The 14790-nt window shown below is 38.4% G+C and overlaps 2 protein-coding genes across 5 annotated transcripts in view; both read right to left on the bottom strand.

Moving 5' to 3' along the window:
- The window catches only part of ANAPC4 (anaphase promoting complex subunit 4), a 42264-nt gene extending 35878 nt beyond the window's left edge, over positions 1-6386 (bottom strand). Inside the window, exons 1-3 of one of the 2 annotated variants that reach the window (XM_001367185.4) lie at positions 6250-6386; positions 5981-6101; positions 307-412 (exon numbers count right to left, since the gene is read on the bottom strand). In XM_001367185.4, coding sequence (XP_001367222.1) covers positions 307-412; positions 5981-6088 — 214 coding nt within the window. In that variant the 5' untranslated portion in view covers positions 6089-6101; positions 6250-6386. The other variant, XM_016423298.2, reaches the window with a different exon arrangement.
- Positions 6387-8988: 2602 nt separating this feature from the next.
- ZCCHC4 (zinc finger CCHC-type containing 4) overlaps positions 8989-14790 on the bottom strand; it is an 80544-nt gene continuing 74742 nt past the window's right edge. For 2 of the 3 annotated variants that reach the window (XM_007496647.3, XM_007496648.3), the window contains one exon: positions 8989-9777. In XM_007496647.3, the coding sequence (XP_007496709.1) occupies positions 9642-9777 (136 nt within the window). In that variant the 3' untranslated portion in view covers positions 8989-9641. Of the gene's footprint in view, positions 9778-10510; positions 10602-14790 lie in introns of all 3 variants that reach the window. The other variant, XM_007496649.2, reaches the window with a different exon arrangement.

Genomic DNA, 14790 nt, shown 5'->3' with positions numbered 1-14790 from the left:
GCACAAAAAATACCAAAGAAAATGACATCTTAAAAAAAAAACAGAATAGGTTAAACGGTAAAAGGGGAGCAAAAATCTACTGAAGATAGAAACTGCTGAAAAAGCAAAATTGGACAAATGGAAAAGGAGGCACAAAAGCTCAATGAAGAAAGTAATTTCTTCAAAATTAGAACTGGATATGTGAAAGCTAACCACTCCATCTGTCATCAAGAAAAGAAAAAAAAATCAAAAGAATGGAAAAACTAGAAGAAACTATGGAAGTCCCTTTTGTAATAATAAAAATTTCTACAATAGCATTATCATTACTTTTTCCATCTGGTCGCCAAGCCAAAGATGTCACTTCTTTTCCTGTATTTTCATTTGGTGGCAAACTCCAAACCCGTTGAAAGTTTGCTAGTCGATGAAGTAAAACCTGAGAAAAAGACAAAATATCATTTATTTTTAAAAGACTTTCTTGCCTTACATATGCAAAACAGATTCTTAAAAAGAAAATAAACCAGTCCGGCACTAAGCATTTAATAAGTACTACTTGCAAAGGGGCATGCTTAGTGCTGGGAATAGAAAGGCAAAAAACATTGCTCCTGACCTCAAAGCCCAAATTCTAATGGAAGTTAGCCTGTCTATAACTTTGTATATGCAAGATATATACAAGACAGAAAGATGGTAATTTCAAAAGAAAAGGAACTATGGCAAGAGGGGGCTAGGAAAAGTCTGCTGCAGAAGACAGAAGTTGAATCAAATCTTGAACCAAGCCAGTAACAAAGATTAAAATTCCTATTTTCTAAGTCATCTACTATCTATGAATGGAACCCATGTTCACAGATGGTAATTACCTTTTTATGTCAATAGAAGGCCAATAATTAATATCACAAATTAGAATGTGCTTTGTATTAGTGGTAGGTGTGGAAAATAATATACGTATTAACTCCTTTTGGTCCATAACAATTAATACTACATCTAGCAGAACTGAAATACAAAGTTTTTTCAGCAATTTTAGTATAAAGAAAAATTGCGTATGCGTCAACATATAAGCAACATAAGGTAACTCAACTGGCAACAAATTAACAAAATGAAACTTCCTGAAGAATTACTAGATCATCAAGAATTCTTTAAAAATTAAAAAACACCTTGCAAAATAAAAAGACAATTTTAGTTGTTATAAAAGGAAGTAGGCAGCAGATGGCCTTAGTTTGAGGTAGATAGAGTACATCGTTTTCTTCAAACACCTGTTCCAATAAATCTCAATTCTGGCATCACTTAGAATAAGAGTTTTTGTAGAAATAAATATTAGTAATACAAATTATTTTCTGACAGGGAAATCAGCACATTTTGGCTAAATCTGACAATACTAGACTCATCTTTGGGTCTAGTAACACTGTAAAAGCCATTCTGAATCATATTTATATCAAAGCCTTATTTAGAAACCTATGAAGCCTTCTTAGGAAAATGTTTTTCAATTAATAAAATATGCAAGACTACAAAGGAAACCAATTATACTGAAATATAGTTATCAAAATATTTTTTAAAAGTTCATTGACCCAAGAAGGTTAATAATCGCTGCTCCAGGAAATCGGGTCTCTGCTTTTTTTATTTCTTAATTTTATTAATAATTATTTACTTATTTAATTAATTAAATAATTAATTGAATTAATTAAATGATTAATAATTAAATATTTAAATAATTAAAAATTAACAAAAATTACTTTTTATTTTTTAATTGCTTTTCCCAAGCTTGGCAACACAATGCCTTCTAATTAGGGTTCATCCTAAAGGAAGTTTTCAGAGTTTGGTTTAGCCTTTTCAAGAACTGATCATTTAAGAAATAGTGCATAGTCCAACCATTCTGGAGGGCAATTTGGAACTATGCCCAAAGGGCGATAAAAGACTGTCTGCCCTTTGATCCAGCCATAGCACTGCTGGGTTTGAACCCCAAAGAGATAATAAGGAAAAAGACTTGTACAAGAATATTCATAGCTGCACTCTTTGTGGTGGACAAAAATTGGAAAATGAGGGGATGCCCTTCAATTGGGGAATGGCTGAACAAATTGTGGTATATGTTGGTGATGGAATACTATTGTGCTAAAAGGAATAATAAAGTGGAAGAATTCCATGGAGACTGGAACAACCTCCAGGAAGTGATGCAGAGCAAAAGGAGCAGAACCAGGAGAACATTGTACACAGAGACTGATATGTTGTGGTACAATCGAAGGTGATGGACTTCTCCATTAGTATCAATGCAATGTCCCTCAACAATCTGCAGGGATCTAAAAAATACTATCCACAAGCAGAGGATAAACTGTGAGAGTAAAAACACCGATGAAAAGCAACTGCTTGACTACAGGGGTGGAGGGGATATGACTGAGGAGAGACTCTGAATGAACACTCTAATGCAAATACCAACAACATGGAAATGGGTTTGAATCAAGAACACATGTGATACCCAGTGGAATCGTGCATGGGCTATGGGAGAGGTGGTGGGAGGGTGGAGAGGGAAGAAAAGAAAATTATCTTTGTTTCCAATGAATAATGTTTGGAAATGACCAAATAAAAATTTAAAAAAAATTTTAAAAAAAGAAAGAAATAGTGCATAGGATACTAGGACCCTGACAAGTAATAATCAACCCATCAATAAGCATTTTTCCCTAAAATCATTACCTTCTGTCTTAGAATTGATCATAAGTATCAGTTCAAAGGCAGAAGAGTAGTAAGGGCTAGGCAATGGGGGTTAATTGACTTGCCTAGGGTCATACAGTTAGGAAGCATCTGAGGCCACATTTGAACCCAGGATCTCCCATTTCCAGACCTGGCTCTCTATCCATTGAGCCACCCAGCTATCCCTCAACACACATCTATTAAGCACTACTATAGGCCAGGCACAGCACCAGCTAGTAGGAATACAAACACAATAAATGAAACAATTCCTACTCCTAAGGCTCATTCATATATTCTGACAATATGAATATATATGTATAAAAAGAATAAAAATAAAGAGAATATTTAAATGCAAAGTAGCTAACTACAGGGTAAGTTTGAGAGCAATTGAGAAGATGAAGGGTTTCAGTAAATGACAAATCATGAAGATATTAAAAATGTATCCAAAAGCTGATTCTAATGAGCAAATTGTTCATGGATCAGACATATCTGGATATATTTCTAATATTTCACATGGTTGATAAATGCTGAATCTTTCTATTGATTTGGATGTAAAATTGTTGGGCTTAAAAATTAAAAAAAGAAATGAAGCTGCAGCTGGAAGACAGGCTGAAAAAAAGATCCTTTTGACATCTGTAAGGCTTACACTTAACATCTGAAAAAGTGTTGACCAGTGTTCAGGGAAGACAGAAGTTTTTCACCAGTCAGGAAGGACTTGCAAATTACTCTTCCTGGGCACCTGGCTGAACAACTATGTTACTACCAGTTTCATTCTCCTTGTAATATGCTAAAACCTTTGCTGTTTCCTTTGTTCAATGGACACCCTGAAAAACCCCAATGCTAAAAAGGTATAATAAATGAGTCAGTGAGTGCACAGTCTCTCTCAGACTTGCCTCTCTGACACCACACTGCATCTTTCTTCATGTTCTTTGTTTGGTATATACTCTATGCATCTCCACTCTTAAAAACCTTCCCATTTTCCCAGTCTTTGGTTTCCCTCCTTGGTGAAAGAATCCATGCAGAATTTTTAGAGAGGCTGGTCCTCTTCAGAAGATTAGGAAAAGGTTGTTGTTGAAAGTGTTGCTTAAGCTGTATTTTGAAGAGGGTGAGGAATTCTATGAGGAGGAAGTACATTATAGTCATTGGGGACAGTCGGTGCAAAGACATGGAGTATCTTTCATAAAGAACTGAGACAAGGTGAGTAGCTAGATTCCAGAGGGTAGGAGAGAAAGTCATGTACAATAAGGCTTGAAAGGCAGGTGGGGACGAGGTTATGAAGGGCCAAGGTGACAAGTCTGGGAGACTGAAAGCGAGGTGATGCCTCTGAGACTAGGAAGTTAGGAAGAAAGATAGATGAATTTAGGGGAAAAGATAATGAGTTGTTTTGGATGTGTTGAGTTTGAAATGTCTCTGGACATCCAATTTGATAACAAGCCTTCTAAAAGTTTTTACTAAGGACCTGCTATGTGCTAGACACTATGTTAGAGGTTGGGGGGGTACAAATATGAAAAATAAAATTATCTCTATGTCCAAGGAGTTAACATGTACATGACATAAATATTTACAAGTTCTTCAATACCTCTAGTATTTTTCTTTTCCTTTCACTCTGTCCACTATCCTAATTCAAACTCCCAGAGTTGCCCTTCAGTGACAAAAAGGCTCATGTTCAATTATTCCCTTTGACACATAATAGCTTCATAATCATGAAATCAATTAACCTCTCAGCACCTCAGAGTTGCCTTGGTCCTGGCAGAGGAAATTTCCTCAATGAATTTCCTCATACTGATGAAATTTTAAAAAGTCCAAGGCCCTCTCTAATGTAGTTCCTATTTCAAGTAGCCCACTTTTCCAGACTCATGTCATGCTACTTCCCTTGGCATATTTAAAGGCTCAAAAATGTAAAGCTGTCAGTCAAGAAGCATTTCTCAAGCACTGTGCACATGAGGCACTGAGCTAAGCTCTAAAGATACAAAGACAAAAATGGAACTGTAGGCCCTGTCCTTAAAGAACTTATATTCTAGTGAGGGAGACAAAATATACACATATAACCTAAGTGGCATAGTAGGGAAGTCCTCCACCTGGAGTCAGAAGAGCCTGATTTGAATACAGCCTCAGAAACTTTCTAGCTGTGTGACCCTGGACAAGTCACTCAACCCTGTTTGCCTGAGTTTCCTCATCTGTAAAATGAGCTGAAGGAAATGACCAACCACTCCAGCATATTCACCAAGAAAACCTTAAATGGAGACAAAAAGAATCAGACATGAGTGAAATGCCTGAACAACAGTATATACATAATACATACAGATTGAGTACAAGTCAGCATTAGTAGATGGAAGGATCAGAAAAAGCGTCAAGTAGAAAAAAGGGACACTTGAACTGATTCTTGAGGCCTTGATTCAGCCCAGAGTCTCCAATAGGCAGAAATGAGAAGGGAGTTCATCTTTCTTTAACAACTAAAGTCCTAGGAATTCCTTAAGGCTCAGTAGAAAAGCCAACACTCTGCCTCTCTTCCCTGTTCCATCATCTTCCTCTTCCCCAAAAGTCCAGAACATTTTGTCCCTGAGATCAATAGCTCTGCTGAGTATTTGCTGCATTACACTGGGTAAATCACTTCACTTCTCTGAGGCAAAGCAGAATTGTATTTTGCTTTTCTTTTTCTCTCCAGAACTTAGTTTGAAGCCTTTCGTAGATGCTTGCTGACTGAGCTTCAGTTCCCTTATCTACAATGAAAATAATTCAATCTTTTAATCTCATGCCTTGGATAATTAATTTTTTTGCCTCTTTTTTGGAAAGGCAGACAAGGAATAAAAGTGTAATGTGTAACCTGTTTAAATATTATTACATTTTTGGAAAATGTTTTAAGTTGGATGGGAAACTAAAAATCACATATCGCCAGGCCAGTGGCTGCACATCTTCCTCCTTTCCTCCATTTCTATCTGTTGCTTCTTTTTTCTAATATGTGCCTGTATTCGTTCTTTCCCTATGAAAGAATTCCTAAATTGAAAAAAAAAGAAGCAAATCTGCTTTCTAAAAAAATAAAATAAAATAAAATAAAGGAGAGAGAGGTCTTTTGTCTTCTACATCAAAGTTTATTTTTACAAAGTTTTTTCAGAGGCTTCTTTAGTGAATTATGGTGAGGGGAAAGTGTTGTACCGCTATCCGTGAGTGATCTTCTTTTTGTGCTCCTCCTGGGGCCTAGCACACACAGCCCCTTCCCCAAAGCAAGGGCTCTGAGGTATCAATACTGACTTGGGTCCAGGGAAGGGAAGGGGGCTGGAGCACAATCTCCCTGGGAGATGGAGGGTCCTCCCGCCCCCCTTTCACTTACCTCCCCCACTTTGTTGGCTAAGGCAATGAGGTCCCTCTTGGGAGACCAGGCCATGAAAATGATCTCCTGGGGCAGCTGTTTCTCTCCCACTTGTCGAAAGGCCGGCATCGTGGGGGTGGTCCTGCAATGACAGATGCCACTATTCAAACCGGCCCGCGGCTTCCTCCCGGTACGCTTAGCCGGCCCCTCCAAAAATCCCCGGTGTCCGCCTCCCGGTCACGCCCCTCACCCACGCCTCCCGCCTCCGGCCTCCTGCGCAGCCGCATTACCGGGCAAGTTCGCCTCAATGCGACTCGAACGGAGGCCGCGTATCACGCGTTCCGTAGTCGAGAGAACTCAGCCGCTGGCCGGCGAGGAGAGGCGCTTCCGGAGCCGGGACTTCCTGCTGCAGCGCTGCGCGCGTCCACCCTCACGTGCGCGCGCCAGGCCTCAGCTAGGTGGGTCTAAGCTGGAAGGTGACAGATGTGGGGGAGGGTAAGGATTCTGTTCTTTAATTCCGATCTGCGGGTACGCAGCTATACGCTCTTAGAGGAGGTTATGCCCTTTCCCTCATGGAGCTTACAGGTAAACAGCAGACAAAACACTACCGTTGGTGGCCGGAAATTTCATTCTTACAAGCATTGGACGAGGAGGAGGGAAGACAGTGCGTTGTGCAGAAAATAAAGTACGTGAAATCTATTTTTCCAAAAGAAACTCATATTGGAATAGTTATCAAAATATTTTTTAAAGGTTCACGGACCCCAGGTGAAACACTGCTTTGGAAAACCCTATTCCAGTTATTTTATTATTTGTACCCTCCCACCCGGAAACGCAATGAACCGCTTTGGGTTCCTTCTAATTAGGGTTCCAGCTAAGGGGAAGTTTTCAGTTTACAAATTGCAGCCATTGCAAAAGCCGAAATCACCATTCCCAGGCCCTGCCTCCATACTCACTGAAGAGAACAGGTAGCAAACCAATATTTCAAATAGGGGCGCAGAATAAGGCAGATAACCCCTCACACCCCGTTTTTTAAAAGGAAGATTGTGGATCGTTCTTAAAAATGAGAAACTCGTTATTCTAAAACCCTATCCTTAGGGTTGGAATGGTCCCTGTTCTTCACTCCAACTATTGTCCTGTCTGAATTCCTTCAAGGCCCAACTAAAATCCCACCTTCAGCAGGAAGCCTCCCCCAACTTGTGATTGTACTGCCTTCCTTGCATTATTTTCCATTTATTTTGTATGTAGTTTGTTTTGTATATATGTGTTTGCATGTTGTCTTCCACTAGGATCGAAAGCATCTTGAGGGCTAGGACTAAGTTTTGCCCCTTTTTTGTAACCTTAGGGCTTAGCACAGTGCCTGGCACATGGCAGGTGTTTTATTAATATTTATTGAATGAATGATGCTGACACAGTCATAAATGTGGAATGCATTTGTCTGTGGAACTCACAAAGGGTTAAGAAATATGATTTAGGTATAACTCTGCTGAGTTTTTTTCCAAAATAAGGGATCAGAGTAGATGAGCTGACAAGGTCTTTTCTGAATTCCCCAGGCCTAGTTAGCTGCGGTCCTCCAGTTAGGTATTCTATGTCCTTTTAGCACAGGACTTTTAACCTTATTTTGATATCATGAAAGCCTTTGGGAGTTTGGTGAAGTCTAGGGCCTCTTTCTCACTGTCTCACCCCCTAAATCTACTTGTCAGGCCTGTGGATGCCTACTCTGTAATCTCTCAAATAGGCTTCCTTCTTTCCTCTGACTGGGCCAGGACACTCAAGAGCAGACTCTTATCTCCTCATGCTTGGACTATTGAAATTCTGGATCTGCCTGCCTCCAGTCTCTTCTAAATCCAATCCAACCTCCTTTCAGCTGCTAAAGTGATGTCCTGAAGCTAAATCCCAAACTATCACCCCCCCCCAAAAAAAAAAAAAACTCCCAATAGATAGCCCTTAGAATCGTATAGTAAAAATCCAGTTTGGCACTGGAAGTCCTTCCAAATCTTCCTCCACCCCCTGGCTCTCCAGGCTTCTTAGAGCTTCCTGGCTACCCTCAGCTCTCTGACCCAGTGCCCCCCCCCCTTTTGCTGCAGCTTTTGGCACTCTTGGCATTTTTTTCTGGCTGCCCTTCATCCCTGCCTAATGGCTTCTGTGACTTTCTTAAAGGCCCAACTAAAAACCCATCTGCCACAAGAAGCTCTTCCCAACACATCTGAATTCTAGACTTCCCATCTTTAATTATTTTCAATTTTAATTATTTATATTATTTTCAATTTTTCCTTGTTTGTACCCTTGTGTGTGTGTGTCCTTCAAGGACAGTAGCTGTGTTTTGCATTTTTTGTGTATCCTCAAATGCTTATGATAGTCCCTGGCACAAAGTGGGCAGTATTTATTGACTGATAGTAGTAAATGAAACTGCAGGTCTCTATAATAGACAACTTGTTTATAAAATATACATATTCCATATGCTATGTAATAAGTTCAATATGTAACTTTCACAGCTGCCCTCTCTTGTGATTCTGCTCTTCTTTTGTTCTCTTTTGTGTATTTTGAAGATTCTTCAGTCACCCTCCATTTTTTTTGCCATCCTACCTGTAACCATTTTCTTCCTCCTACTCCCTTCCCAATGGAAAAGTAAAAGCACTTTGTCACTTGCTAAGAAATCTGTATATATAAAATGGTACTATGGGGTAATGGACTCAGGCAACAAACTAAGATGTTTTAAGAATCCCTGTTACTAACGAGATAAATAGATTGAATTTACCTTTCAAAAATTTGATCTGCTTGGTTTATAATGCTGCCTTCTCCTACCTATTTCAGATCACAATTATCCTAAATTGTAGAGGTTCAAACAGTAAGAATAAGTTATCTTCTGGTCTCTGCAGTGACTCTTGTAGATAAATGTTACATGATTAAACCTAAATTGTCCTGATTTACCAAACCAAAACCTCTCATTTTAAAAATGTAGTTAATTTTCCTTTATATAAGCAGTTCCCAAAGCACCAGGTTCTGCTAGGTATGCTGTGAAGTTCTGGATATTATTGGGGAAAGCTGCATAATTAATTTTATTTAATATAAATGTTACTTACTATACATCATAAAGTAAGAATAGTTTTTACCCAACAAACAACATTTCCCTATTACTTATACACACCAATCTCAAAACACATCAGATCTTGAACTCACAAAGACCTCAAAAAAACAGCTGCTATTATTGAAGTAAAAACTGCAGATGCTCCAGCAGTCTCCTTATTCTCCCATAATTGTTGCCAACTTAACTGCTCAATGTGCCATGATTCCTCACACAAAGCATACTGCACCATGAGCAAAAAGTTTGGGAACCGTTGTTTTACATTCTCTCAAGCTCTCAAGTACTTTCTAGAATTCCCTCTTCAAAATGAAAGTTGTTAGGATTTAAATGTCAAATCATTTCATTTTCACAGAATCATAGAGTTTCAATTGATAAGGAACCTCCCTGTCTGACTTAGCTTTTCTAGAGTCTGTTTTATGAAGGGGCCACAATACATAAAAAGGTTAAGAACACCTATACTAGAGAGAGTATACTGCCTCTCTCTCTCTCTCTCTCAAGGTGCACATCTCTGAAAGTAACAGAATTTAAGTCCAGTAGAGCATTTTAAGAAAATGGTTCCAAAGGTTAAGCTGTAAATCTTATTCTCAGGTCACTGGACATTTAAGAGCAGGGATATTGATGTCCTCTTCTCTTCTTTTTCTTTTTCCTTCTAACAGTTGCATGATTCATAGATTGTCCTTTAGTGGTCTCCATTTTCATCTTGTTCCTTTTTTTTGGCTTCTGTTTCCTGACAGCCCTGAAAAACAAGGTGTTAAATTACATTATAGGAAAAGCACAGTGAATTACAAATACATTGCCATCCAATTAACTGGCTAACCAAATAAGCAAGTATAAGAGTTGAAAGAATTTACTGTACTATAGAAGCCCATAAAATTCTAACTGTAATAACAAGAAGTTAGAGGCCTGAGCAAGCAAAACGTTGTTTGGGAAAACAAATTTCTTTGAAAGATGGTTACTAGTGATTCAGATCAGTCTATCCAGGACAAACAGTACAGAGTTAAACAGACAGGCCAATGAGAAACTATTTTTTAACATCCATACTGCTCAGCTCAGCACTTCAATCTTCAAATCCTTGAATTACATTTTCTAGAAAAAGAACTAAGAGTTGGGGAGTTAGCAGAGTGAAAAAAAAAAAGCAAAAGCATAACAGATGGGGATGACAATTGAAGGGCCCGTTTTATAAACTCTAGTTAATTTTCCTTTCCGTATTAAATTCAACAACTCAGACAAATGCTACACAGAGTGTATAAAATACATGGTCACTGTCTCCTGGAAGCTTGCGGTTAGTTTAAAGCAATGAATAATGAATACCAATGACCTAAAGAAGAATTAATTTGAAACTTGCTCTATAAGAATATGAAACCACAGTAAAGAATACTGAATCTTTTGATCTTGAGTTCTCCAAACTGACATTAGATTATAAGCCCCTTGAGGGCAAGAATTGTCTTTTGCCTCTTTTTACATAGTACCTGGCATGTGAGGCCCCAGGTTAGATCCCTTCCATCTCCTCAGAGATGCACTGTTTGGCAGCTGGGTGGCACAGTGTATAGACTGGTGGACCTAAAGTCAAGAAGACCCACATTCAAATCCAGCATCAAACACACACTTAAACAGCTGTGTGACCCTGGGTAAGTCACTTCTGTTTGTCTTAATTCATTGGAGAAGGAAATGAGAAATCAGTTTTTTCATCTATAAAATAGGACCAATAACCATATAGTATCTACATTTATGTGAACTTCAAATAAGATGAAACATGTAAAAAACTTTGTCAATTTAAAAGCAATATATACCAACAGATATTATGTTACTATTGTTGTCATCCTGTGTCTGATAGAATTCAAATAGACAGTTCTATGACATGTTCTTAAGCCATTTTTGTTCTTTTGTATTTAATGTCAAAAAAGAGGAAAAATGATTTTTTTTTGTAATTGGATAAATTTATTAAAATGTAAGTTTATCTTGTGCAGGGCCACTGAAAATATCTTCAGGATAATTCCATTTGCAAACAGAATGACAGAAGAGTTTTATACTTAATCCTGTTACCAAATCATTTTAATTTCTTCTAATAGAGCTTTATATTTTGAGAGCTTTTCATTCCTTTTAGTTTAGAAATTAGTGTTTAGCATAGCAACATTTATTAAAAATAATGCTCTTGAATTTTTATAGGTATAACAATTTTGTTTATGATTATGGTCTGGTTCTGATACACTTTATTTAGTAATTCTCAAGGACATTTTGGGGTTTGAGCAGCAAGGTGGTATGATGGATAGATTGCTGTATCTGAAATTAAGAAGATTCATTCTGAGTTCAAATCTGGCCTCAGATACTTAGTAGCTGTGTGACCAAGGGCAAGTCACTTAATCCTGTTTGCCTCAGTTTCCTCATCTGTAAAACAAGCTGGAGAAGGAAATGGCAAAGCACTCCAGTATCTCTGCCAAGAAAGACCCAAACAGGGTCACAAAGAGTCAGACACAACTGAAAAGCAACTGAACAACAACAACATTTTGGGGTTTACATTTCACAGAATCACAGTTTGGGAGATGGAGGGGATCTCAATAGCTATTTAGTCCAATCCATAACCCAAATAAGGAATCCTTCCTATAAATGTACATTTTCAAGTGGTCATCTAGCCTCTAATTGAAGACCTACAAGGGGGAACCCATCTCTACTCATGTCAGCCCACTTAATTGCTGCTGTCCTTAGGCAATGATTTTCAGTTGTATCCAATTCTACGTGGCCTGGTTTGGATTTCTCTTGGCAAATATACTAGAGTGGTTTGCCATTTCCTTCTTGAACTCATTTTACAGATAATAAACAGAGGCAAACAAAGTTAAGGGACTTGCCCAGGATCACACGGCTAGTAAGCATCTTGAGGCCAAATTTGAACTCAGGTCTAACTAACTCCAAGCCATATGGTCTATCCACAGTGCCACCTCACTGCTCTAAAATGTACCGGCATGAAGCCTAACCTTGCCTCTGCAATTTATATGCATTCCTCATAGTTCTGTCCTTTGGGCTAAAGAGAACAAGCCTGATCTTTCTTCCTCATGACATCCTTTCAAATACTTACACACAGCTATCATGGTTCCCTAAGTTTTCTCCTCTCCAGGCTAAAATACTCCATTTCCTTAAACCAGTCCTCATGTGGTCTAGATTCAACACCCTCTGTCATCCCAGTTGCTTTCTTTGGGATGCTCCCCAGTTAATCAGTATCCTTCTTAAACTTTAATACACACAATGGAATATAATATTTCAGATGAAATGAAACAAGGCAGGGTTTAAAGAGACTAGCACTCCCTATTCCTGGAAGCTATACATTTCTAAATGTAGTCCAAGATTCAGTGAGGTCTTCCAGCTGCCACATTATCCTGGTGATTCAGATTGAATTTACCATGCTTTGAAACACCTATTTTTTTTTTCAGATAAACTTCTATCCAACCAATACAACCCATCTTGTACTTGTTGGTTTGATTTCTGTGTGCCCATGTATAAGACTTCTTATTTATCCTTCTTGAATTACATCTTATTAGAGTCAGCCTGATGTATCTAGAGTGATGGCTAGCACTGCCATCTTAATGTCATCTATAATTCTCATGAGCCACCTACCTATGCCCTTATCTAAGTCAGTGATAAAAAGTTCAATAGAATTGTGGCTCCCTGGTACTTGAATTCTTTCTTTCTGGATGCTTGCAGTATTTTTCTTTGATCTGGAAGCTAAGAACTTTGGCTATAATTTCCTGAGTTTCCATTTTGAGGTTTCATTCAGAAGGTTTCTGGTAGATTATATTTCCATTTTCTCCTCTGGTTTTAAGAGAGCTGGACAGTTTTAAAATTTCGCAAAATGTGTTATCTAGGCTCTCTTCGTTTTTGGCATAGCATTCAGAAAATCCAATGAGTCTTACTTTTTTCCCTTCTTGATATGTTTTTCCAAGTCAGTTGTTTTTGCAATGAGGTATCTTACATTCTCTTCTATTTTTCCCCCCATTTTGACTTTGTTTAACATTTCTTCTTGTCTCATGGAGTCATTGGCTTCTATTTGGTACATTCTAATTTTAAGGGAGTGTGTTGTTTGGTCAAGGTTCCAAATGTGTTATGCCAACCCATTACTCTCTTTTTGAATTATTTTCTCCACTGTTCTAATTTCTCTTTCAAATTTTTCCTCAAGCTCTCATTTCACTTATAAAAACATTGAACTCTTCTTTTTTCCTTTTAACTCTTGCTTCACCTCTTCCAAGAATTCAAGTTAAGTTTGTTCTCAAGATCTGTTTTTCTCTAAAGCATTGTTTATATGTGTTTTGGAGTCTTTTCTTATACGTTTGTCTTAAGAATCCCTATCAGTGTTAACAGCTCATCAGAGGGGGTTCTTTTTTTGTTTGCCCATTCTCCCACCCTACTTCCTGATCTGATGTTAGGGCCAGGCTCCATGGAACTTCTGAAGGAAGGATTTGGGATTGGTCCAATTGCTGCTTTCTTAGGATATTGAGTGTTGTGTTATTCTAGGATCTCGGGCACAAGCTGGGGACATGCAGGCTTTCGGTGCCTCCAGAATGGTTTGATCCAGGGCAGAGTCTGACTGCTGGTCTCCCTAGTCTGAGCTCTGCAAGTTTCTGACCTGGATTTTGGTCAGAGCAACAGCAGACCGATGCCGGACTTAGCTAGGAAATTCAGCTGGTATAGACAGAATGCAAATATCTCTTTGGTCTGGGATTCTTGCCCTGGTTATTCCTCTGTAGACTGTGCTAGATTCTTGTAAGGAGATCTCATTCTGTTCCTGGGATCTGAATCATATGCTAACCACCTGTTTATGAACATCCTCTTTTCTTGGGACAGCACTCAGGGCTACTCCTGTACACGTGTTCCCTTCTAAAAGTCCTGCATATGTGACCTAGATCTGGATAATAGGTGACAAAGTAGCCAGTTGACACCTGTCCCTATCAAAGTGCCTTGGTATGGATCTGGGACTTTCTCTTGCCCTGGTGTACAGCCTCTCCCTGGGCTCTAGAGTGCTCCAAGTGCATCATGCTCCTAGTGTGATCCCATCTCTAGTGTCTACAGTGTCTGACCTGAGATGGACAAAGAATTTACTATGCCCTTTTCTACATTACCCTATCAGGATTCAGACTGGTGTATTTTCTAGATTAGAGGAGTTGTGGAGAGGAGTTCAGTTACATTTCTTCCTGCTAGTCCATCTTTGCTCCATACTTTTTATATTTGTATACATAGCACCTAGCACAATGCCTGGAATATAGTAGGAGCTTAATAAATACTTATTGTGTGACTGACTGATGTCACCTTGGCTAGGATATAATCCTTAGTTGATGCCTTTGGGTTCCATTTTTTTTATTTTAACATTTGGATTTATCACAAGGTAAATCAATATTAAGTCTAATGGTATGTATCTGTTGTCACCTTTTGTTCTGAGAAATAGTAGATTTTATTTTGGAAGTATTTCCGAAAGTTTTCAACCTATTTATCATGAAATCTAAGAATATCTATAAAACCTGTTCCTTTCTGATGGGCAAATATTAATTTTTCTATAGACTTGTTATTATCATTTTTATCATCATTATATTATTTGTTTGGCTGACTTCTAACTCCTTGTCCTAAATGCAAGGTTTTATGGGAGAAAGGGGATTGCAGAATTAATTAGAAGGGAAAAATAAGGAGGCAGTACATAGACAACACATTTACATAGCACTTTATCATTTACAAACCCTGTGGGACAAGACCTAGAAGCAATAACACATAA

This window comes from Monodelphis domestica, chromosome 6, assembly GCF_027887165.1.
Source record: "Monodelphis domestica isolate mMonDom1 chromosome 6, mMonDom1.pri, whole genome shotgun sequence".
NCBI lineage: Eukaryota > Metazoa > Chordata > Mammalia > Didelphimorphia > Didelphidae > Monodelphis > Monodelphis domestica.
Note: the sequence above shows the minus strand (reverse complement) of the source record. Positions and strands in the feature narration are given on the sequence as shown.